The 25,300-nt window shown below is 47.8% G+C and overlaps 1 protein-coding gene across 2 annotated transcripts in view; it reads left to right on the plus strand.

The window, feature by feature from the left end:
- LOC141962800 (uncharacterized) overlaps nucleotides 1–25,300 on the plus strand; it is a 47,503-nt gene that overhangs the window by 20,462 nt on the left and 1,741 nt on the right. Inside the window, exons 2-8 of one of the 2 annotated variants that reach the window (XM_074911370.1) lie at nucleotides 11,187–11,306; nucleotides 12,976–13,799; nucleotides 13,863–14,715; nucleotides 20,503–20,677; nucleotides 21,438–21,642; nucleotides 22,064–22,686; nucleotides 24,369–24,514. In XM_074911370.1, coding sequence (XP_074767471.1) covers nucleotides 13,145–13,799; nucleotides 13,863–14,715; nucleotides 20,503–20,677; nucleotides 21,438–21,642; nucleotides 22,064–22,686; nucleotides 24,369–24,514 — 2,657 coding nt within the window. In that variant the 5' untranslated portion in view covers nucleotides 11,187–11,306; nucleotides 12,976–13,144. Of the gene's footprint in view, nucleotides 1–11,186; nucleotides 11,307–12,975; nucleotides 14,716–20,502; nucleotides 20,678–21,437; nucleotides 21,643–22,063; nucleotides 22,687–24,368; nucleotides 24,515–25,300 lie in introns of both variants that reach the window. The other variant, XM_074911369.1, reaches the window with a different exon arrangement.

Raw genomic sequence — 25,300 nt, forward strand, 5'->3', positions numbered from 1 at the left:
ACAGACTAGGAATGGGTAGAGCACCAAAAAGAAAGAGTCCCTTAGCAATATTCATAAGTTAAAATACATAGATGTTGTTATAGAACATAGATGTTGTTTTAGACTAGATGTCAGGAAGTATTTCTTTACAGAATGGGCTGTTAGGCATTGGAATGGGCTGCCCAGGGAGGTGGTGGAGTCCCCATCCCTGGAGGTGTTTAGGAGTTGGGTCAACATAGCACTGAGGGATATGGTGTAGTTGGGAACTGTCAGTGCTAGGTTGATGGTTGGACTGGATGATTTTCAAGGTCCTTTCCAACCTAGTTGATTCTGTGAGAAGCATCCCAAGAGCATATGTGTTGGTATTAATCAGTCTAAGAATTTGTTTCTTAGTGGCAACTTTAAAAACATTGCCAGTAAACCAGATGCGTGTGGGGACAGGTGAGGCCTGGTTTGTGCGTGGTGAGAAACCCCGTGGATCTGTATTGCCTCCAGTCTGAACTCTTCAAGTCCCATTTCTGTGGGGTCACCTGGGAGTTAATGCCCAGCTGGAGTCAAAGATAGCACAGAGACATTCTCCTATCTTGAAGGCATCTGATATTGTTTTAAGTTAAATATCTTGATGTAAGGGATCTGCTCTGAGAAGCCTTTGGTGACCAGCTGTTTAGGCCAGACCACATTGGAAAGTTACCCTCTGGAATATGTGCTCTTCCCAGTACACTGGGATTTATGCCTTAAAGACATTTACCCTTGGGTCTACAAGTGGAGGATCCCAGAGCTCCAGCCCAGCTCAAACTGGCCACTTCTGCTTAGCCCTGAGCTGCTCTGGGCAGTTCACCACCTGCCATGTCTCTGCAGCCACAGAGTCATTAGCAGAAAAATAATAGCTGTATATGCAGTAGAACAACAGTTCCCCACAGGCAGAGATCCTGTTTCAAGAAGCTATTATGTTCCTATAGCCTTCTCTGTCTCTCCATGCAATAAACCAGTTCCTGCCCCTGTCAGGCCCACCCGTTTGTCGTGATATCTTCTTTCTTCCACCCACAGCACTCAGAGCCCCCACATTCTCCTCGCTTGTAGCTGGGGAAAACAGGGTGCAGCAGCTGGTTCTGTGCTCTCCGCCCTGGCCAGTAGCACATCAAGCGAAGCGATTAGGTGTGCTGATTGCAAGCCACATCTCCTACAGGTAAGACATCAACTGGAGTCTTCTCCAGCCATCAGTGTTCCTAAAGCTTCTAATACAGGCAGGCAAAAGGAGCTAGGAAAAAAAAAAACCAAACCAAACCCCAAATCTTTTCCGTAGCTGATTGAAATGGAGGGGAAGGGAAGAGATGCAAATCCAACTTGAAAGAGCAGCCTTTGTCTCCGATAGTCAACTAGGAAAAATAGCTTACTGGAGCATTCAAGAATATGAAACACAAACAAATAAATGATGCTGACAGTCTGATCAAAGGGGTTGCTATACAAGAGAGAGCCTCTGTCAGTGCTGGTCTGGCCTCCATGTGCTTAGGAACCTTGCTCAATAAATTTGATGAATGGCGACATGTAATGTAGGAGAAACCAACTGAATTTTGCTCTTGGGATCTGTTCCTGATGTAAAGTGCTTTCAGACTCCATAGTTCATTAAAACTACATTTATCAAAAGATGCAAAAGAGAGGGGCAGGATAATTTTGTCACTAGTTACTGAGTTCACATAGAGACAAAGGATCTGAACATACAGGTAGTTGGCAAAGCCGACACATCAGTTGGATCTGATCTACACTGGGGCATTTACTGGCAAAATTGTCTGCATAATGATACTATTATAGATACTGCTCCCCTGTGGATAGTCGTCTTCTTAAATAACTGATATAAACCGAGAAAAACTTTCTGGAGTAAGAGTGCCCATCAGGTGAAGTGGTACATGCCTGGAGTGGTACTGCTGTTTGGAGTAAAAAGTTCTCTAGGAAGTTTTTATGTGTATAGGGCAACTCCTAGGCATAAAACACAGCAGAAAAGGTAAGAACCTTTTATAGGAAAAAAAGCATACTCTGAAATTCACTAACTGTACTAAAATCCCCCCAAAACAAGTCATCTTGCAGTTTGTACACCCCTTGATGGGCTTAAATAAACAGCATGTGCAGAGGAAGAGGGACTTTATCAATTCTTCATTAATATGTCACTAACCTGAATTAGGAATGTTTTTTCCCAGAGAAAGCAAGGCCAAAGAGAGAACAGGTATTTTAGGAGGGTGGTTTCTGTGCCCCAAATCCCTAAAACAATTGTGCAAGGTGAGAGGACCCAGTTGTGACTGGAGCACAGCCCATCCTTGCTAGCGGTCATTACTCAGCTAGGATGAAGGTAAAAGATTACTCTGAACTGTATATTGCAGAGTAGGGAGCTGTGGGAGAGCCCATAACACCACCTTTGAAGAGTACACAGCACTAAGCCTCAGGAAAACAGAGCAAAAAACTTTGTGCAACAGCGACTTCTTTTCCACGCTTGAAATAGCTCTGGAGAGGCAAAGGGTTCCCAGTGGCTATCGTGGCAGCTGAATGAATTGTCACTTGTGATAAGGCATCCTGCAAGCTGGGGAAAATCCTGGCTCTGTGCCTTCTGGCACAAGTCCAAGTGATTTCACTGGAACCAAGATTTGTACTCTCTATGTGAAATGAATTGCTGGGGTGAAGCTGCAAAAATAACGCCTGGTAATGACATGCACTTCCAGCAGCGCGCCTATGCGCCAGAGCCCTGCTGCGAGCAGGAGTGTTTGCAGTGGCTCTGAAGAACACCATGTTGTTCTTGTAAAGAGGGAGGATGAGTCAGGAAGTGTGAAGTGCCACTGAATTCATCTATGATGTCATACAACTGTCCATTTGTAGGCAAACACATTTTCCTGGGGTATATTTTTGACCCACTCTTTTTTTTGCTAGCTTTCCCTAAATTCCCACCAACCCCAGGGACTAGCCATCAATATCACCATAGCAACAAGAAGTCATTAATGGTATCCTGCCTATTGACAGTCAGGGTCTACACAGTGCTGAGCTGAGTGGCGAGCCATCACCATCAGCTTCAAGGAGAAAGGCGAGGGCTCAGGGTCTCTGTGGGATCAGTCCTCTCATTCTCCCTCCCCTACATCTCCCCGGAGAGGTCCTGCATTGCGTAGTGCAATATTTTTTCCCTTAGCAAGTCATGTGCAGTGTGTGTTGTAGGGAACTGCTGCCAGGAAAAGATGAGGCTGGATTTGCTGCACAAGTAAGGATAAATGTGCCTCTCTTGGGTTTGTTTGCACGGGGCTGTGGCATGGAGAGACATTTTACATTGCAAATAAGCAACTTATCCTGCAAACCTACAGGGAATTCAGAGCAAAGCAGGAGGCTCAGGGGCCAGGAAAGGGAAACAGCAGGCTAAACTGTGAGGAGAGATAAAAGACATGTCATGTAATTCTGCAAAATGGTGAAGGAAGGGAAATTCTCAGCGGGTGTAAATTAGCATTGACAAGCTATACTGATTTACACCCAGCTCATGGCCTGGCCCACAGCTGAAAAGCAGCAATATCTGAAAGGGAGGGGGTTGTATAGAAAGGCCCATGGAAGGAGTTGGGGATTGAGGAGCTGAAAATCTGCAAAAAAAGAAGAAAATGAATTCTCCTAGGTAGGTAGGGAAAAGCTTGTGATGTTGCCCTGGGGCTGACACAGAAGGCAGAGCCTGGCCAGCTGCACCAGTTCCCTGTCAGGACTCTCACTGCCTGGCAGCAGGCAACATACAGGACCAGACCTTCTGAGGCCAAGTCCCTCAACTGAGACAGCTGATGGGTACAGTCCTCTCGGGTTTTTTGTAGAAGCATTGCTGAGTACCTTCACACTCAGAGGAATGGGAAGTGTGACTGCCCATGGCCATCCCCGCCCTGGCCAGGACTGCTGACACTACTGCCATCCACATTTCCTCACGCCACATCTGCCTCTGCCAGCAATATGCCAAAGTGCCTGACAGGTTTGGGATGTGACCAAATGAGGTGTAGGGTGAGATAATCCATCTCCCTAACTCTCCTGAACACCTCCTTCCTTCCCCAGGCCTCTCTCTGAGCTCACCAGTGAGGCATGTGTTGCTGGCTTAGAAGGACTCTGCTCATCCACCTTCCGTCAGCTTTGGGGGTGCTAGGCTGGGTTCCAGGGCAAAGTGAATGAACTGAAATCAATAGGTTGGGGGATTTTTTTCCCCCACTATGAGAATCGGGGTTCATATTGCCTTTCTGAAAAGACCAATGCAGTAAACCACTAGTGCACTCAAAGTTTGATGTTTTGACATACACCTTATTTTTAGAATGAATGTGTAATTTCTTTGCGCTGTGCATTTTAAGAATTGGGCTGAGACTCTTAGAGCAATCTTAGAACAAGGAATGAGGAATTCCTTCAGCAATCCTGATGGATCCAACAGTATAGGACTGGTTTTCTGTTGTCTTCCTGGGACCGGTGGAGGCAGTGTAACAGGTCATGGGAAAAACTGTGTTTTGGTGTTCCCTGTTTGTCATGTATTGCTAGTCCAGCCAGGAGTATTTCCACATTGGAAAAAGCCAGCATCATGACTCAGGCCTTGCACATCCTGAAATTAAATAATGGATTAAATGATGATGTTAAAAAAGAGACTGATTTTTTTCCCCCCCTTTTAGTGTGACTTGGCTTTTTACCTCTTTCTTACCAGAGAATGAGTGAAAATTGTAAGTTGAAAAGCCAGTCTTCACTGCACATAAGGAGAAAACATTCAGCTGAGTGCCTTAGGTGAAGGTTCTGCTGATCCTCATCACATGCTGCAAGGGGAAGGGAGTGGCCAGCTCTTCCCTGCTACTGGCTTGATTGACTTCTCTCTCTCAGTTCTCGTGTTCACCTAGCCCAACATGCCCCCTGTATTTTTTCCACTGCCCCCTCTGCCTTTGTGAACCACATGCAGAGGATCAAGATGGTTTTAGATGATCTGAGATGTAGTTCCCCACCTCATCAGCTACCTGCTGCAGACATGCTCTATTTGCGTCTGCTCTTTCCACAACTACCTGCTGCTGATCGCTGCTGGAGACGGGCCTCTAGGCTGGCAGTACTGAGCTGGCTCACAAAGGCATGTCGACTCAGTGTTGGTGGGGTTGTGCTCGGGGTGCATCTTTGTCAGCTGGAAGCTGGAGGTGAATGGTCTGGAGCTGTTGCTGGGAAGTTACAATTGCTGTTGGGTCTTTTGCTGAGGCTGAGCTTCAAGTCACAGCCTTGATCTTTTGCACACACATCACACTTCCCCTGGGAATAATAAATTCAGTTGTTGCGATATTGCAACCATTTTCTGCAGTTAGTGCGGATGTTAATCGATGCAGAGTAGGAATTTGAAGCGGGATTGGAGGTGCCAGGCTGTAAAGTGGGCTCACATATGGCTTTGTACTTCCCAGATCTCAGAGGGGGCTGGATAGGTTTTCCTGGCTCAGATTTGCCTCTGAGAACTGCATGTATCTGAGCCAGGGAGCTTGGAGCGAGTTACGGAGCAGGGTTGGAGGCTGTGCTCAGTTCAAGTCTGTTTCTCAGGAGTCTGATAGTGTTTGGTGTGTGTGTATGCCAAGACCAAGGTGGGTGGTGGGCAAGCTCTGCTGTGCATGACTAGAAGGCATGGGAATGCATGGTTCATGGTCTGTACACAGGACAGGGGAAGCCACCTGGGTCCTGAACATCAGCTAACTCAAGCATTAGCTCTGCTTAGTTACAACCCCCATGGGCTTTTTCTCCAGCTGTAAGAGGGGAGCAGAGTGGCTGGTGGTGTTACACGTGCAGGATCTATTGATCAGATGCATCCTGCAGGTTCATAGGTGCTGTGGGTGATCTGTCCCAGGAGAGGACCTTATTGCAAATAGGACTTTTTTTCCTCCTGAGGAGCCATCCAAAGGAGCTTTGTGGCCAACCAGGGTATTGATTCACTGAAAGCTTGGCAGATGATGGGTGATGCCATATCCTGACGTGCTTCACAGCTGATGCTGCCAAGCAGCTCCAGCTGGGACACATGATGGGGGTGTCACATTGGTGTCTCCAGAAGCATTTGTTACAATAACCAACATTCTCAGCCTTCCTTTGCTTCAAGGTGAATGCTAATCCTCTCAAGCTCCATTCCCTCTGCCGCATTGTCAGCGGGAATGTTGGAGTATTGTCCAAGAGATTTGAGTGGTACATTGGTGAAACAAAAGAGGATACCCTTTTTCAAAGCAAGGAATCAAGAGGGAACGCGGGCCACCTTGAAAGTATACTGCCTGAAATCAGAATGCCTGCCCTTAGAGGTAGGCTAGAAGTATGTCATCACAGCCTTTCTGAAGGAGGAACACAGGGAGAAAACCATGCTGTGACACAAGAAGGAGAAGCTGCTCAGATTTAGAGAGCAGCCAGAAAAAGTCATCAAAGGCACTGCTGCCAAGTGCATAGATCTGTGGAGCAGTAGGGCTTCTCAGGTGAAACCTTTCATCTTAGTATAGCAAAGTTCCCAAACAGCTTAAAAACCCACCAGAAAGGGACTCAGGAATGCTTAAGGCTTTAAGTGATTCCATAAAGTTTTGAGATTAGCTTTTCCACTTCCTTGAGACTGTTTAGGAGCCAGTCTGACCAAAATAAAAGTTCATGTGAAATTATGGTGATTCCTACACTCTCCCTGGTGGAACTGTGTGTACCATAGCAGAATGTTCCCATGTTGATTGACAGATAATGTGGACAGATTCTTCTTTGGCACATCTGACTGGCACGTTTATACCTTTGGGCTGCTCTGATCAGCCAGCCCTGACCACTGCCAAGATCAGTCCTTTTTCTTGAGGCAGTGGTAATGGTGGTGATGCTTCAGAAATAGTACCTGTTAAGCAGCAGCCACACATGGGCTGTGTAAATTTGTGTTGAATGCAGTGGAATGGAAGAAGAGTTGGGGAAGCAGGAAGAAAAAACCTGAAAAGAATGAGAAGAGATGTGAAAGGAGAAAAATCATTAGGGAATGTCATGTCACAAGGGAAAGCAGTTCATTGCACAGCAGAAATTTAATGCCATCACCTGTGCTCTCAGCAAACCCCTAGACTCTAGGCTGCACTGGATCTTCAGAGGTTCAAGAGAGACTGTGTTCTCCATGCCAAGCTGTCTCTGAAGCTACATGGTCCATGCTCATGATTAAGCTGAGAACACAAGGACTGTAAATACAGTGAGCAGACTATAGAGGTTATGGTTTTGTCTGTATCACCTGCTTATGAAACCAAGATGGCAGTTGTTCCTTTTGTTAGTGATCCTGATTTGTGCCACAGAGTGGACAATGAACGCAGTGATAATACTGCAGACTCAAGGAAAGTTATGCTCAGCTGTTTACCCTAGGAAGGAAAAGAAACACAGGAAATTGTGTTGGTTTAGTTAACTACTGTGGCTGTACCTCTCCAGCTGCAATTAACAGACACTATATAAGCCCTGTTCCTGTTTCAGCTGCTAGAACAGACAAAAAAATCCCAAGAACTGTAACTGCAGTCACCTAATCATCCTACTGCTTCGAGTTCCTGCAGCACAGCTCTGGTTAAGTGAACAGCTAAAAAAGCAAATACAGCCAAGGCACCTTTATTTTTCTTGTTAACCTTTAACCTGAAAAAACAGATATCTGGCATTCTTTCCCTTGAGATTGCTGGTGTTCTGCTAAGCAGCTGAAGTGATGTACATGACACAGCAGTAGACAGATCATGTTGTGTCCATGAGGTTTTCTGTATCAGATAGCAAAAAACTCACAGCAGTATCGTAGCTTGCTAAAATCCTTTGTACAGCTCATGAAATGTGCCTTTTGCATCCCTCTAGCTGGTTAGATCTCTGAAATAAAGGGAGACTGTACTCCAGAATAAACCAACCTCTGTTCAGTGGTGCAATTTGCGAAACCCAATGCAGAGAAATTAGAGTAAGACCTGAAGGTTATTTTAATCTCTTATTTCAAGATGGAGTAAGGTGACTCTGGTTACTCCCCTCCCCTGGAAACAGGAGTTTGGTGTGATGGCCATGACTCAGAAGTTAATTTGCTTGTTGTAAATGTGGAAAGTGGAAATTGTACCAGCCTCACGTGATCTCTCTGATCAAGGCAGGAGAGGCCAGACAATAGCAAGCTGCTCTCCACCATCTCATGGAACAAGTGTCCCTGTTTGACAAGTCTGTGAAGCAAATCTTGCTGCAGTGAAGTCTGTGAAGCAGCACTGGCAAACCTACTCAGCCCTGCTAGATTTGGTGGCCTCTTTTCCTGAGGCCTGGTGAAGTTCTGTGGTCCCCTGTCCTGGTGTCCCTGGAGTCCTTGGACATGACTGATCCTCTCCACAGTGCTTTTCACCAGCAATGAACAAGTTACCCTGTGCCTGCCTGCTTCATCATCCTGACACTTTTTCTGTTGCTTTGCTGGGAAGCTCAGCCAGGCAGAACAGTTCTTATGTGTATGAGAAGGAATAATTTATCCTTCAAGCTTTAATCCTTGAGAAAGAAGTTCTTTGGGGGGATTTTGCAAGAGAGTGAAGGTTAGTGGCAAGTCTCCAAGCAGGCACTTATCAGAGTAGTGGAGAAGTTGATTAAACAGAATCACATGGTAGAAAATAAGCTGAGCACACGATGCTTTTAGTTTTATGCTCACTTAAAGCGTGAGGCTCATATCCACCAGGAGCTTCTCAGTCCCTGAGCCAGGGAACAGGCAAATGTCGCACAGACGTGCCTGTGATCGAAGAGCAGTGATGTTCCATTCCCACAGCGGCAGCCAACACTAAGCTCTTTTTTGCTATTTGTCCTGGAATAAGTCAGCATTGGCCTGGAGGATTGCTGGACGAGAATAAAGCCCTACCTTTGGGGAAGTGTGGACAGGACTGCCTTAAGTACCCAGGTGGGTAAATGAAGGAGTGCAGCATCAACTCACAGTGCTCACATATACCGGGGAGCAACAAAGAACTGACAAGTCACTGCTTGGTTTAACTGGAATAAACACAGAGTGCATTAGGACTGCTGTGTGCCTTTAGGAGAGGGTGAATTAGGACCCAGAGTTGGGTCACCATGTGAGAGATCAGCATTTACTTTTCTCCACTGCCTTGCACTTCAGTGGCATTTGCTAGTTTCCATACCTAGGATCACCTGCTGTAGTCGTAGCACTGAGGTGGTGGGAGGACAGACTCTTTCATGTTGCTGTAGTTCCCAGTGTTTCTCTGATGGTAACTATGTAGAACTGCAGCTAAATATTCTGTATGTACAGTGAGCCTGCAAGGATGTGCTGAAAGATCATCTTTAGCATATCAACCATAAGAATATTAACTCAGATTTTTTTTTTTTTCTCCATCTCGTGCTCTCCTCCAACAAAGCGTGTGGAACATGCATGTTACTTAAGAGTGGGGGTGTAGACACATGGTTTATATTGCAGCAGTGTCACTGACCTGACAAACACAGGCATCTGAGCTGAAATTGTGATGTTGCTGCTGTGTGCCATGAGGAGTGAAGCACAAGAACAAGGGAAGGAGGGAGAAGGGCTCAGTGTTTCCTGGTTACAGGCCAAGTCAGAATTATCTGGTGTTTTAGAGTCCTCTGCTTTTTGCTGCTTCAAGCATCCCTGGTCTGTGGGGAAAGAGGGCTGTGCCTCAGCACAGCTGGTCCCCCTTCCCAGGTCGTGACTTGGGCAGCAGTTGGCCTGGGTACTCAGTGAAATTAAGCTTAGCTACCTGAAATGCTGTGTGCAGCCCTTAGGGTAGTGACATGGGGGGACTGGGCAAGATTAGAATTGCTCGGTAGGGAAGAGGTGGTCCTTTAAAGGATGGAGTGACAGGGAAGAAAGGTCCTCCTGTCCCAGCTGGCTGTTACGAAATCTCCACAGCTGCCTTGCAGGCGTGAGGGAAAACAGAGCTCACTGATTTCTGAGGGTCCCTCTCACTCCAGCTGGGACATTGAATCCCCTTGCACGTCCACCTGTGAGCTACATCCATGTAGATCTTTGCTCTGAGTTCTCCTGAAAGTATCAAAAGGCACTTCCCATGTATGAAGTGTTTTCTTAGAGCAAAAAGTCACTTTTTAGAGAAAGGTCAGCTCTGATGGGTGACAAAGATTAAAATAGATTATTTGGAAAAAAAGTTCCCCTCTTCCTTCACTTAATCCAGTAATTTTTGGTGCGTGCTTGTCTGTGTGTCAGCAAATTCTGCACAGCCTCCTCTGGAAAGTCTCTGTCTCTTGCCGGCTCTCAGAGCCGGCTCTGGGTGTTCTGTCTTCTCTGGGTCCTCGGCTCTGCAAACCTGCCTCTGGCTCCCCCTCCCTGTCCCTCACTCTCTGTCTGCCCCACTCTGCCGGCAGGAGGTTTCTACTACGTCCTTCCCTGAAGGCAACTTCTGCTGCCCCATGCACACCTTCTGGAAAATCCTGCCCTGGCAAAGCAGCAGCAGGTCCCTGCTGCCTAGCAGTGCTCATCAGCACTGGCACCTTCTGGGGAAATGGGCCTCTGCTCTCCTGTGGGGCAAAGGGGTACCCTGTCCTGCCGGCGGGTTTGAGGCATTGCCCCATGTAACAGAGGGACGCAGCCCCCGGTGTGGTCTGTGCCACGCACCTGAGCAGGCAGGGGCAGAGTGGCCAGTGGCCACCCACGCCTGGTGTCACTGCACCTGTCCTGCAGCCCAAAGAGTGGCCAGCACTACGGGCCCCAGTGAACTTCTACCTGAAGAGAGACCATGAGGACACAAGTCAATTGCATTTTCAGTGCTGCCCCATCTGTTCGCAAAGGGGGCAGCCACAGACAGATCCCACCCCGTCATTTCTGTGGCTCTGCTTCCTTGCTGTTCCAGGGACTGCTTCTCCCCTTGCCTGCCTTGTTTCTTCTCTGGCTCCCTTGCTCTCACACACATACACACAGAGCTTGCCAAGAAAATGTGTAGCTCAGAAACCTGCCTCACATGGGCCTTGGTTTCTCTTCAGGCCTTACCATATGTAGCTCCCTGCCTTGCGCAAGGACTTCTTTATTCTCAGTTCTCACTACAGCAAGGGTTGTTTTCTCTTTCTACTTGGTCTGAAAGCAGAGTGCACAAAGTACACAGGGGCTTTTAGTCCCGTGGCAGTGTCCTGATCACAGACCAACCTGACGGGCCATGGCACCTCTCATTAACAGCACTTTCTCACAGGAGCCCTTCGGCACTACCAGGAGCCGTATTCCCTACACAGTGACTGGCTCTCACATCATCTCATTCTCTCTTTCTTGACAGATCATGTTATAACCTATGATCACAGAAAGTCCTGATCCTCACGTTTCTCTGCTGTCACCTGTGGGCTCCTCCAGAGCCGTGAAGAAAGGGGAACTCCAGCCCCACCATGAGAAGACTTGGGTGAGAAGTGCCTGTGACATCTTGGGGAACAGCCACACCTTGAGACCTAGTTTTAATTTTTATTTTTAGCAATTACAAAAGAGGGAAATGTTCTCCATTCAGTGATGATCCACAGGAGCAGCTCTGCCTTCCCTTCTGGGATTAGATTAGAGATAGTTTCATGATAGAGGGGAAGGTATGCTAATTTGCACCACTCTAAGCAAGGGGTGAATCAAGCTACCAGCGAGTTACCAAGATTGGCTTCCGGGCAATACACTGCCTCAGACCTCAGACTTCTCCTCAGATGGAAGACGTCTGTTGGTGCCTCACACAGTTAGATGCCTGAGGTGTTTTAGCCTTCAGGGAGTAACAAGCCTCTTCATTCCCCTCCTGGTCAAGGTATCTGTGCTGCCTGAATGGTTGGCAGCATGTGGAGAACCCAGCTGCACTACAAAGCAAGCAAACAGTCTGGGCTGTAACTTCTGCGATTACATGGTCCTGTCTTTACCAAGACCTCTTCCTGGGTGTTCAACCTGTTTGGTTCTTGCCTGGCTTATTAATAGAGACCAGTGTCCCACCATCCCAGCTCTATGTTGCCCTTAGGAATCTCAGGCTAACCCCATATCCCCTGTTCAGTCTTACTCACCTTTACATATGGCACTCACTTGTTCCCTTTGCCTCTGGTTGCCAAGGGAGGGAGTGGACAGGGCTGTAAGCAGACCCTGATGTCTTGTGTGACTGCTGGCAAGTCCATGAGAAATTTGGAGTCTCTCCATTCAATGTAAGGAGGCTCCTTCCACTTCCAAGGATGACTTAGACACTTAGTTTTCATCCTGCTGGCCCAAACTGAAATTTTGGGATTTAATTCTCTGCATTCCTCTGAACATGTGATTTAGTCACTTAGATTCCCTGGGCCTTACAATGCTGAACACAGATCATAGGAATGACAGGAACAGCCTCAGAAACCACATGTTATCTTTCTGGCCCTCCGCTGAGCTGTCATGGTGGGTGATCATTTGGGCCTATTGCTAAGGGGTCAGGAGGGTGCATTTGTGAAAATCTGTGAGGTGCCTTTGTCTCCGCAGTGGAAAGGCCTTGGAAATGCTTGGCTACCAGTCATTAAACCATATGCATCTTCCCTGTGAAGGGTAGATCAGAACATTAAGGGGCTGCAGTGTGACTCTCAGGGACAAAACCACCACCAGTTAGCCTTCTTTCTCCTTGCTACTTGAGCTACCAGGAGATTACACTGTCAGGTCATCCTTTCCCACCCCCAGCCGCCTCCTTAACCCACATACTCTTGTCTGCACACCATTTGAGGGAAAGAACCTCACTATCTCTTGTAAACCTCCCATCTCCTTAGTGCTGCTGTGTGAGTAAGCTGAGCCTGCAGCAAGCACGTCTGAGAATTTGTCACTGGAGTTGAGCAGTGTTACTGTGAAGGAATTGCTGAGGGTAGGTAGGATAAAATTCTCCAAATTCAGATAGGTAGTGTAAGGCCACTATTGGCTTGGCTAGTGATGGAAGAGATTCCCTGCCCTAAGCCCTGTGGCTCATCTAGTTATGCTGCTCTGTTTCTACCCAAGCTGTTGGGGTTTGGCTTCTGCGTTCCCTGGAAGCAGACCTGCTGTTGCATCCTGTGAGTCGTCACCAGGCTGCTTCAGTAACTCATCTTTCCTTCCATTCACAGGTCTTCTACGCATGGCGACTCAACCCATGTGAGAACTCTCTTATGTGAGTGCCCAGCAGCACACTTTGCTGTCTGTGGTCTGTGGACATTGACTGGCATCTAAGCGACACCCCAGCTCCCTCCTCTCCCCCTAGACGCCACTGTCTTAGAGCCTCCATGTGCATTTGCTATGACATACATCAGTGTTGATGAGAGACAGGAACACTGCCGGGTGATCTTGAGCTGCCAAAATAATCAGCTCTATGCACAACATGGCTTAAAGGATTTTTCGGTTAGCAGCATGCATCCACTAAAGAACCTAGACAGTCATATTTTTTCTGGGGACTTCCATACTCTAGACTCCTGCCACACAGGGAAGGCACCTCTGGCCAGTCCTGTGGAGAACCGGATGTATCGTAGCGTGGAAAACCTTCACTGGGCAACAGTTGCTGACTCTGGGCTGTATTCTCACTGCCGGAGCCTGGATAATGAGATCGTCTTTCGCTATAGAGGCAGCAGTCAGTGGACAGAAGGTTGTGTGGATGTGGCCCCAGTACAGAGCACATCGGACTCCCTGAAAAACCTTTCTCTCCATGCTAAACAGACATCTCAGTCGGCACAGAATGTGCTCCTCCCTCCCTTTGCCAAAGTGCCTCAGTGGCTTTTCCCTTCTCCAGAGGAAAGAGCCCGACATGGGGATGCCAAAAAGGAGCTGAAGGAGAAGCTGAGGCTGCACAGCAATAAGGTGGCAGAGCCCTGTAAGCCAGTGCGTCCTCAGGTGGCCCTGCCTGATCTGATGGCCCGGGAGTTTTTTGAATGCCAGATGTGCCGGCAGTACAAGAATGGTTGTGCTGTCAACTGCTGCAAGGTTTTGGTGGAAGATACTGCTCTCAGGCAAAGCCTCACAGGGAGGCAGAGACTGTGTTTTGCACACAGGATCATCAGTCCAGAAGATATCAAGCAGGAGGCTCAGAGGAGGCTTCAGCTTCGAAGGCAGAATAGCTCCCCTAATTTGCCCCTTCAGCATGCTGGGGACAGCCATGAGATGGCCAAATCCAGAACAGCAGAAACCCTGGAACAATATAGTGAGGAGACAGATGTCAAAGCCACCTTGGGACAGAGCAAGAAAGGCCGCTGCAAAGGGAGGATCTACATACCCACCTTTGAGGAATTCAGGCAAATGAGAAGTAAGGAGGCAAATTCATCTGCCAGCAGCAGTGGGCCAACAGAGTGTTTGAATAAGGGTCTGCCTGCAAACCAGACCCTGGAGGAGGAGAACAATAAGAATGTCTGTCCAGAAGCTCTGGGGACCAAAGCTGTGAATGAAGCCACTGTCACAGCGGAGGAGGATGACGATGTGTTCCATGAAAACCATACCTCTGTTGGCTTTTCCCAATATCCAGACACGTGGGATGGTTTCAGAATGAGCAGCCCTGAGGTGAAGGACAAAACCTTCCAGATCTCCAGCCCGGATAGATCACCAATTCCCATTTGCTCTAGCCCTATCCCACGATCACCTTTACAGGCAGTAGCAATACACAGAGCTGGGCAGGAGATCTTCAGTGATGAGCAGCAGAAAGGAGAGACAAGACAGTTAAATGATGTCCTCCACCTTGCAGGGCAGTCACTGCCTTCTGAAGCCCAGTCCTCTTGCTGTTCATCGCTGCTGTTAGAAGCCACAGACTTATCCAGCTATGGAGCTAAGCTACAAAAAATGAAGGATGAATTCATAGGTTCAGCCCTGGAACTTATTAAGAAAAGGTAACATGCTCTTTGGGGTCACCTGAAAGCAGTTCCCTTGTTAACAATCTGATACCTGTCCTGATATGTACATTTAACTCCCATAGCATAAATATGCTGTTAGCAGAGCCTTTCATCTTAGGGTCTCTGATAGCCACATGGACGTGTCTGTAAACTGTTGAGCTTGATCTCCATCTTTGCGTGCGATTAAACATCAAAAAGCATTTTCATCTAGACTTTGCATTTTTGTACATCTTAATCCTGTCAGGACAGCAGCCATTTGTAGTCCTGACACCCAATTTCCCACCCATTTTATTTCTGTAATAAATTGTTGAAATGTCTTTTTTTTAAAAAAAAAAAATCTGTTAAAAGTAGAGGACAGCTGAGCAATGCAAAGTATTAATATGATTTTCTTTGAAAAGAGTCTGTTCTGCCACTGCAGGACATGAATTTAGGTAGTATGACATGCAGGAACAAGTGCTTTCACTTGCTGCCTGTATGTAGTGAACTGGCAAACAAATAAGAGCAAGATGTCTGCTGCCAGTCTTTACCCACCCTCTGGAGACCAGCACAGGCAGCGAGTGAAAGTACTTGCAAGTACTGTCCTTCTGCCAACTCAGTGTAAGCAGTGAGAGAAAATACTTGCATAAAGCCTCCCTCCCTCTTCTCCAACCAGGGTTTTCCCCTTCTCTGGGTCAGATGTTCACAAGGACTGCTTTCTCCTGGTTTTGGACACTTCCCTCCTGGTAAAGAAATGGGGATCCCTTTCTATGCAGGCAGGTGGCCCAACAGTGATCAGCAAAACTCTGGAAGCTAGGAATTTGGGGCGGTTACCACTGTCTTTATCACTAGATAAGGCTGATGGGAAAAGGAGGAGTAAGTCTTGGTAGACTGGTTTGTTTCCATATGCTTGGTTTTCAGGACTCGTTTTGCCAAGAATTGCATTTGACTTGGCTCCTGGCTGCTTCCAGTGTCCACAGATGTGGTGTATGAAATGCCAGGGCACCTTATACACTGGCTTGGTATTTCTGGAATGCTAGAGCTCTGAGATTGGACTCAGGTTTTAAAGAAGACAATAGTGACTTTTGCACAGGAGTGAGAGTCGTCTGAAAGAACTGTGGAGCTGAAGCTCCCATGCAGACAGAGCCAGAGTGACAAGCAGAAGTACTTCTGCAGCGTTATAATCCTGAAGGAAGTAGGTGGTGTCAGAGCCCTAAATGTCCAGCCCAGCCTTTGTGCTTTTCTAGAGTATGAAAACCTGATGAAGAAACAGATGAGAAAGCTATGGTATGCAACCATTTTCATTGAGTAGGCTATTTTTATCATTGATGTGAGGTGAAATACACAGAATGGCACAAACGATGAGTGAGAGCATTAAGAACACCTGTCTCCAGGCAGATCAAAGGTTTGACTGATATCTGGAGCCCAGGGTGCTTGCATAGCACAGTACACAGGAAACAAGTAGTGTGTATGATCTTTCTTCCCACTACTCTCCCAGCCTCCAAACCCTCTGCCCAGGGCCTTTATGGTTTCATTGTGGTTTCTGTGCTTATAATATCCACAGTGTTTTTTGTTTCTGTGAACGTGTTCAGTCTCCCTAGTTGGACTTGTTAAAATGTATGAGGTGATTTTATTAACACCGAAATGATAATTGATCTAAAAATGAAAATGACAGTGGTTCCAGTATTAGAGAGGTTGTTTCATGTGAAGGAACCACCCTGGCCTGTTTTCCATGTTAATAACAATTAATGGTAAAGGCTGTCATTTCTTCAGGCTGACAGGAGGAAAACAAATCTGTTGTCAGGGCCAAAGTACTAGTTAGTGGGAAACTCCAGTTTTATCTGGAAATTTCTCAATTTTTCCATCATTTTCACTCAAGACGTGAAGTACCTGAATACTCATTTATAACTCAAGCTGATTCTCACTGCAGAGGTGGGAGACTTTTTGACTGGATGTTTTGGGTCCTGAATTATGACTGCTGACATCCAGACAACATTTTTTCTAAGTCTCAAATTAAATGAGCTGAAAGCTGGGGATTTGGTCACATTTGCACAGATACTGAGCTCAGCAAGCCTTTGATAGATATGTTGTGATGGAGCATCACAGAATAAGGTAGCTGAAATTGTCTTCTCTTTCTAGTGCTTCTGTGTAAGTGTTGCAGTTTTACAAAGCAGTTTTGACTGATAAGTTAATTGCCTCCCTAGTAATTCATAGTTAATTACTCAATACTCATTTAGATGGCTTAATATTTCATCAGTGAAGATTTGATTCTCTACTTCATAATTATGGTGGCTTTAGATCCCTCATGGATCACTGGATACCTTTCTCTAAGGTTGTAGTCCTGGTGGGGAAGGGATGTTGAGATCTGGGTGGAAATCCTGTACACATTTCAATATATAGTCTACATTCTGAACTAGTTAAAGCAATGAAATGTTCAGATAAGGATGTGTAAGGACCTGGGGTTCCTGTCTATGAAATGGGGGACAAGGTGACAACAAAAACCTGCAGAAGGAAGCAAAGGACATGACTAAGAAAGAAAGCTTCCCAAAAAGTGATGGGGTGCATTTGTGATGAAACTGGCATGGTGGGTACAGTAACAACTTCCCATAGAAGAGGATTCCCAGTCTGGAAGGCAGGTGCCAGGAAGGAAGGAGTGGTCAAAAATGTTTCCATTAGTCAGAAAGAGTCAGGAACATAAGAGTCAGGAACTGAGAACTGCTGTCCTGGACAATGATACAACCATGAAGAGGCCCATAGAGACCGTGCAGGAAAGCAGGTGCATTTCTGGTTTTATGCCACACACCCAGTGCCTCTGCTTCCATGAGATTCAGAAATGATGTCCCAGAGGTTTAAAAGGACATTCAGAAAAAAACCTGTCCTCCTTGTGCTGGCCCAGGCACGTCATCTGTCTTGCTGAGAACAGGGGAAACTGACACAAACCCCAGGTATAAAAATTTTATCCCAGTAAGTGATTTGATCCCTCAGAAGGAAACATGCCAGAGTCCCCCCTTCTGCAGCTCTGTGTGAGCACAAGGGACTACTTGAGCAGGCATTGGTGTGGACCTGTTGGCAGCCCAGATCTTTTCTGGGGAAGGGGACTGGAGGGAGGGGCAATACCCCATTTTCTTGGCGATGTTCCTTCTTCCTCCTAAGACAGGGGCAAAGGTTAAAGAAGCAGCCCTAAGATGTGGTTCTACAGAGCTGCCTGTATCCTCCCTGTGGTACGATGCACAGCGACTGCTCTGGGGAGCAGCAGTGGCCCCACCACTGCATGGCCAGTACATCGTGCAGGAGGGATCTAATCAAAACTAGAAGTAGAGCAGTTAAACCAGGGATGAAGAAATCTCCTTTCACACAATGTGGGCTCTGCATCATTGCCTTTCTTACCTCTAGCTGACCAGCCATGGGGTGGGTTGAATTTTCTCAATCTCCAGTCACACTTCCTTAGCTCAGCTCTCTTGGTAGTACTGGCTCTTATTCCCACTGCAGGTCACATCTGGAGGTTTTTTTAAAATATCCCTATTAGGTTATGGGAACCACAATAAGCAGTGGCATCTTGTCTGCAGACCTTGTCAGCAGAGGTGTGCTGTCAGCTTCTCTTAGAGGAGCGGTAATACTCTGGAGTACTTCCCATGTTTAAGTGGATGATCTCGAAACACTGTAAAAATGACAAATGAAAGCTCAGCTTCTCACTGAGAGTATCGTTTCTGTGGTGGAAGGGTGTGATCAAGAAGAGAAGATAATATTCCATTTCTGAGCTCTGCTGCTCACCTTGGACACATCCCATTGTCTCTCTGTGCCCCAGCATGGTCCCTTCTTTCTGCATGTTTCAACCAGAAACTGAGCAGGAGCAGCTTTTGAAAATGCCGGTTTTCCAGCACTGGCAGATCCTCTTCAAGAGCTTTCTTTGTCCTTAACCTCTGCCTTCCCTCCCACAGGTGTGCCCAGCTGAACTGTTGATACTTTACCCAACTCAGTGAAACACTGATTAAATGATCTGGCGGGGAATACATGAGGGAGGATATTTTTTTAAACCCAGATCATTTCAAGACTGATTTTAGATTGTGGCCACACAGTTACACTGGACTGGCTGAAGGAGTGGTACCCTGAATGTGGCTGGGGACAGGAGGGAGGAAGGAGACAGGAACCTCTTAAGCTGACCAGGCCAAGACCGTACCATGGTGGGATCACAGCCTTGCTGTGTGCCTGCGCTGCTCTTACTGCAAGCCTGTAAGGGGGCTGGTGTGGTCTGTGCTACAGACTGCTCCGTGACAGCACTGGTCTTGGAATCCCTGTTCTACAGGCTGGGGACAAGAGGCCTGGAGGGGTGAAGTGGTGCTTCCAGATCTGCATGGCAGGGAGTTAGCACAGCAAAATGTAAAAGCCAGGAGCCTGTTGTTAGCACTATGCCATTGCTGTGCAGCCACGGCTAAACTCTTTTTAAGTTGGTATATCCTCTGGTAGTGTCAGCTGGGACCTGGAACCATAAATGGAGGAAGATGAAAAAGCATCAGCTGTAAAGTTGCAAACCAACTTTTCTGGCCTGACAACAGAGCCAGTTTGTGTTCTGGGAGATTTGTTCCCTCTTCAGTGATTTCAGTACTGGCTGATGGTTTGTTATCAGAGCCAACTGTCATTCATTGTAAGGAAAATGCCCATCTGTTTCATGTGTTTGCTTGTAGCTGACAGTGTTGAAATTGCACATTAGCAGTATGACCTACCAGCACAAGTTCACAAGTGAAGCCTCTAAGAAGAGGCAGATTTTTGTCATAGGATATTTTTGTTAAGCATAAAATACATGCATAAACTGAAATATGTTCCAGACACTGGCTTCCTGTATGTACAAGCATCCATATCAAGTCTTCACAACCTTTCCTCTTAAAGGAATCCAAGCCCATAAAAATTAAGTAAACCCAAAATGAAAAAATTAATATTATTCCCAGCAGGTTTCATTATGCATAAAAATAAGGTGTCTTAGAGAGTCTGTTAAAAAAAAAAAAAAAAATATATATATATATTACAAGTAGTATCACAAACTACAGCCTATCAACTACTCTGTCAAGTCAGTGGTTTTGCACCAGACTGCCTGTCTGGAGAGGTGGTGGTGTCTACAGATAAGGGAACGTGGGGCTGGAACAGGCTGCCTCTATCAGCCAGGCCAGGCCCTTGTTAGCACCAGACAGCCATGAATAAGAGCATCCCAGAATTGCAAAGTGAGAACAGTCTCTGCCAGTCTTTTCAGGACTCTTAAGGGCACTAAAAGGCCTGATCCTGGGTTCATTGGAAGCAGAGGGAATCTTTCCAGTGTTTTCAATGGGCTTGGGATCATATGAGATGAAAAACAGAGGGAAAGTTCCTTTAATCCTCTAATCTCGTCAAAGTATTATGGTTTTTAGCAGATGATTTTCTTCCAGATAAGCAATATGGTTTCTGTGGTGACAACATCTCTTTAAATAGCAGCAAATATGGATATGGCCCGCTTACAAAGAGGTTTTTCTGGTCTCTGTGTGACAACCTCATGTTTTGTGGACACAAAAATGCCCTGTGAACGCTCAAGACCTGATATCCCAGACTGATGCTGGCATGAGTGCATTACCCAATTTGCACTGCTGTAAGTGAGCTGCATTTAGAGCCCCTGACACACACGTGCAGCCATCCATGCTGACCAGTCTAGACCACTGCCTGCACTTTCCCTGAACTGTTTCGGCCGGTTGTTCGATCCTGGGCTTGCTGCTCAGTCTCATCTGTGTCAGGAACGGCAGGTGGACTGCATACGTGATGTTCATCTGTCTGCTTCTTCTCCCGCAGCTGCAATGCCGAGACTGCTGCCAAACCCTCCTCCAAGGGACAGTGTGATCTGAGGGAAGCTGATCTCCTGCCTCCAGAGGACAGCCAGCAGCCCACAGCGATGTCCATGGCAACAGAGACCTGGGAGGACAAGCCAAGCAATGAGACATCCAGTGACACTCCAACTGCAGGGAATGTAAGGGAGAGAAATTCCCCTCTCATCTTGAGCATGTGTTTAGGATTTTTTTTTTCTCAGAAGCTCTGAAGAATCCCTTTGTTATAGGAACTAGGCAGACTGGGAGACTGGGATCTGAAATCACACCAACTCCTATGAGGGATTAAACTCTGTTAGAAGCATTTCTAGTGCCTTTTTTATTACAGTTAATGAAACAGTGTTGTGCCCCTGCTTATCTGTTGCTGCATCTCTTGCAGGGAGTTCAGCAATAAGTTATTGCTTTACAGATTTCACTGTGCCATGACCCCTCATTGCTGGGCTGCCCAGATCAGACAGACTCTCTCCTAGTCCCTAGTTGGTCAAACCACTGATGTAGGTAGGACATAGAGGCTCGAGTTTCTGACCCTCCAGCACTGAAATGTTCACAGAACAGAGGCAAGCTAGCTCAGATCCCTGGAGAACAGGCTTAGCCCCCTGTTTAGGCCCTTAGCCGGGACTATGCTGTTGACCTCTTCATGGTTATTTGACAGTCATGATCCAGCCACCATGAAGCCACTGTACTCAGAGATAAACAATAACAGAGGGAGAGGAGTTCTTGTTGTTAGGACTAAGCAAGACAGAGGGACCTGGGGGGACAGATTTCCTAATGATCAGAGCTGCATTTACAATTCCACCACTGATGAGTTGATTTTTCCCTCCTTTAGCAACTGAAGTCCAGTGACTGCAAACCAGCACTACTTTGACCACCTCCTTGCTCCAAACCCACTTGCTTTTCTTGCAGACCCCCAGTCCTGGCTGCCGCCGATCCAGCTCCGACATCGTCCATGAGAGCACGGATGGTGCCAAGGCCCAGCGGGAGTGCCGGCTGCGGCCGCACTTCAGTGACCCTATGCCGACAGACTCGGTGAAGAGGAAGCAACTGGAGCTGAAGATTGCAGCTGCAGCACGGCAACATGCACAGAAGCGCCGGCAGGAGCGAGACTACGGTACCCACATTCTGCATGCTCAGAGGGGGTTGATGGGCCAGCTGCTGAGCCCTGCTATGCTGGTGTAAATATGGAGTAGCTCTGCTGTGGGAGAGGGAAGCATTCAGGGTTTAACCCAGGTGTGCAAGAAATCAGGATCTACTCTGCTGTGTCTCTGTCCCTGCCTGGCAAATGGCAGGGAAGAGAGTGCCCAGATGAGTTGACAGCTGTGGGCTGTACAGGTATGACAGTCCCTAGGCTTCATCTGGAAACCCCTGCCCTTCCCAACAGCAAAACAGGAGGGGAGGAGGGCTAACAGCCCTGCTTTCACCAGATCTGCCCCCCTGCAGACGTCCTACCACCCATGGCTGTGCCAGCTTGAGCTCCCCAGGTGACCTCTGTGCAGCTGGCAGTGCCTGTAATGATTTGTGTCTGTTCTCAGGTCCAGTGGTAGCAAAAGCCAACCTTGGCCATGGTGGCAGCTTCGATGAGACCCACCGTGCTCCACGTGGCTCTCTCCGCTCCAGACATCACTGGAGCAACGTCAGCAGCCTGAGCACGGACAGCGGGATTGTTGGTGTGAACGATGTCCGGGATGACCTGGATCCCAGCGAGGCCACACGGACCAAGTCAGCCGATGTGGAGAGGGCAGATAGTGGCATTGGCCAGATGCCAGCCAGAAAGTGGAGGAACAGGGCATCTGAAACGCTGAGCTCCCTGCAGGCCTGGGACGCCCATCGTCCCTGCACCGACTGTGGAGAAAGGGACCTTCCCGTAGAGACGGACATGCAGAACTGCAATCAGAGGCGGGCTGACCTCTGTGAGAAGTGCCGCAAACGCAGGACGGAGCGCAAGGAGTCTGTGCTGGAGTTTGTCAACACAGAAGCCAGCTATGGAGAGGACCTGCGCATCATCAAAGAGGAGTTCTACCTCCCCATGCAGGCAGCTGGGCTGCTGAGCCAGGAGCAGCTCCTGGGCATCTTCAGCAACATCCAGGAGCTCATCGACCTCAACGAGAACTTCCTGGAGATACTCCAGGAAGAGATCGATCAGGCCTTTGACCAGGTATGATGCTGTGTGCTCTAAAGGGGCCAGGATGGGCAGACAGGCATAGGTTTTGTATTAGTGAGGCAGCATAGGTGGAGCAGAGGATCAGGAGGTAGGACTCCTGGGTTCTGGTCATCTGCCTAGTCCCTTGCTCCCCAGCTATTGTAAACCAGTGATTTCAGTAGACCTGTGCCAGATCATGGCTGCTGGCCTCACTCTGCTGTGGTGATGCTGCTGATACTAACAGGCCATCAGCAGTCTAGCTCATTTATCCCCTTACCAGGACCTAACCGTCCCATTACCTAAGTTAGCTTTAAGCCAGTTAGCTTGGACACTGGACACTGATAAGAGTGTGACCGTCGGAGCAAAGAGCTCAGCTTGGTCTGGCTCACAGGCCACGCTTCTGCAACCCTGAGTTGGGTTTCTTCAGGCTGGCTTGTTGTATTTGCCTTGGGCTGCAGTTTGCCTCTAGGCTGGCTGTGAGGCCAGGCAGCATGGGCTGCTCCCTGCTCTGGCAACAACTGGCCCTTACAGCTCTGTGTACCAGTTGCCTCTACTGGTACCCTGCCTTGTACAAGGAACTTCCCTGCCCCTGCAGCGTGGTGGTCAGAGGGCAGAAAACCAGAAATAAGACTAGAGCAGCAGACAATTACTGCAAAGGAAGTAAAAACAGCTCCACACCCTCCTTTCTTCAAGAAACCAAAACCGACTTAATTGCTGTTTCGGTTTCACCAGGATGTTTTGTTCTCTAGGAACATCCCTCCTCTCCCTCTCCGAAACCCTGCATGTCAGACTGAGTGACACATGTCTCAAAAACTGGCAGCTTTGACAACCACTCTCATGCACCTGGCACAATGAAGACAGATGTGCACTGCGGGCGTGATGTCCCTGTGAATAATTTACTGAGACAACGGCCTTTACAAACAGCCGTGGGTTTCCCTATCTCCTCTTCCATGTTGTCTTTGCAGTCAGAGCTCAGTACTGCACCAAAAAGCCACCAGCAGCCCGAGAACTGCTCCCTCTCTTGCAGCTGAAATCAGTAGTGATTGCAAAGCATGTCAGCATACACCTCAACAAAGCTGAGTGCGTTATGCGGCACCAGATTCTTACTATTCCCTTATTTTATTATGCATCCAGGAATCGGAGAACAATTTTACCATTAAATTTATTTTTCATTTAGGCATCACAGCCAGTAAGAGTGCAACTGAAGGAGACTGCTTCTGAGCCAGGCTAGTTGCTGGGAACAAGTGCAGAAGTTGTTAAGTGCCATGTCTGCTACCTGAGTTAGATGCCTCCCCTGCCCATTTGCTCCTAAATGCTCTGTTAGTTTACGCACTTCTGCACTGGCCTTGGGGCAGACCTGCCAGCAAGAAGGGCCCCAGCACACCCTCCTGACTAGCAGGCTCACTCTGGCCTTTGCGCCCCTGTTCTGGTGAGCTGGCTGAGCCCCCAGAAGCAGAGAAGATGGGTCTTTATGTGTATGCAAGCAGTTAGACCAGCTTTCCTTCCCCTCCCCACACACCGCTTCCCCCTAGTCCTGTGGGGACTGCCTTTCCACCAGGAAGGGTGAGCCCAGTTTCCCCTTTGACCCGGTGTCCACCGGATCCCGCAGTAGGCTCGTGCTGGTAGGACTGAGCGCAGGCTGCGTGCTCGTGCCTGTGCTGAGCTAACCCAGCAGGGGCTGTACTGTGTGCTTGCAGGGTGATGATGACCTGATGACCGTGTGCATCGGCGAAGTATTTCTAGAGTTCGTCAACATGCTGCCAGCCTTTCAGACCTACTGTCTTCAGCAGTCTTCATCCGTGAATATGCTCAACGCACTGGAGAAGGAGAAAGAGTTGCTCAGGTGAGAAAAAGGCTGAGCGTATTCTTGCAGGCTTTGGGGACAGGAAGGCACCAGGCTGAGGGTGGAGCCTTTGTCAGCTCAACTAGATCAGAGTTTTGATGCTCATGTTCTTCAGTGATGAGCTGCTCTGTCTTGGGGTGAGGAGAGTAATTTATTCTCCAAAAGATACTCAGTCCTTGACATCTCCCCTGAGGCAGGCAGTTGGTCCCCAGCTGTATAGCGTCTTTCGTGGTAGCGGTGTTTGCCCACTGACTGCTGCCCTGAACTGCCACCAAATGACGCTCAGCTGAGAATGGCTCTCGGTCCCTGTGCCAGAGCATGGTTTGGATTTCCACGGGGGAAGGCCACTGTGTGAAGCCTGCAGGACTTGAATGTGTTTCCTGTTCCTACCCCTGGCTTATTTGGCAACGTCAGTCGAGTCACTTCTTTTTCCACTGCAACAGCTTAAAATGATGACAGTACTAAATTCTTATTTGGAGTGCTCTGTAATCTAATGATGAAAGGAGCTACGAATTAATGTAATCTGATATAAGCTGATGCATCTGCCTCAGGCCTACGTCAGTGTGTACCAAAGATCACACCCTCATTGCTTTACAAAGCTTTAATAGAAGACTGCTAGGATGTTACGTGCAAGTGGCCCAGGCACCTCATCACTGTGCTGCAGCTGAGCACAGCTGCAGAAGTTGTTAGTTTTTGAGAAGACAGAATTCACAAGGCTGTTAAAACCAGAGTGGGGGCTGCAGTGCCCAGCAGCTGTCAGTACTACACTGTTCATTTGCATTTGGG

The sequence above is a fragment of the Athene noctua genome, chromosome 7 (genome assembly GCF_965140245.1).
Source record: "Athene noctua chromosome 7, bAthNoc1.hap1.1, whole genome shotgun sequence".
Taxonomy (NCBI): Eukaryota; Metazoa; Chordata; class Aves; order Strigiformes; family Strigidae; genus Athene; species Athene noctua.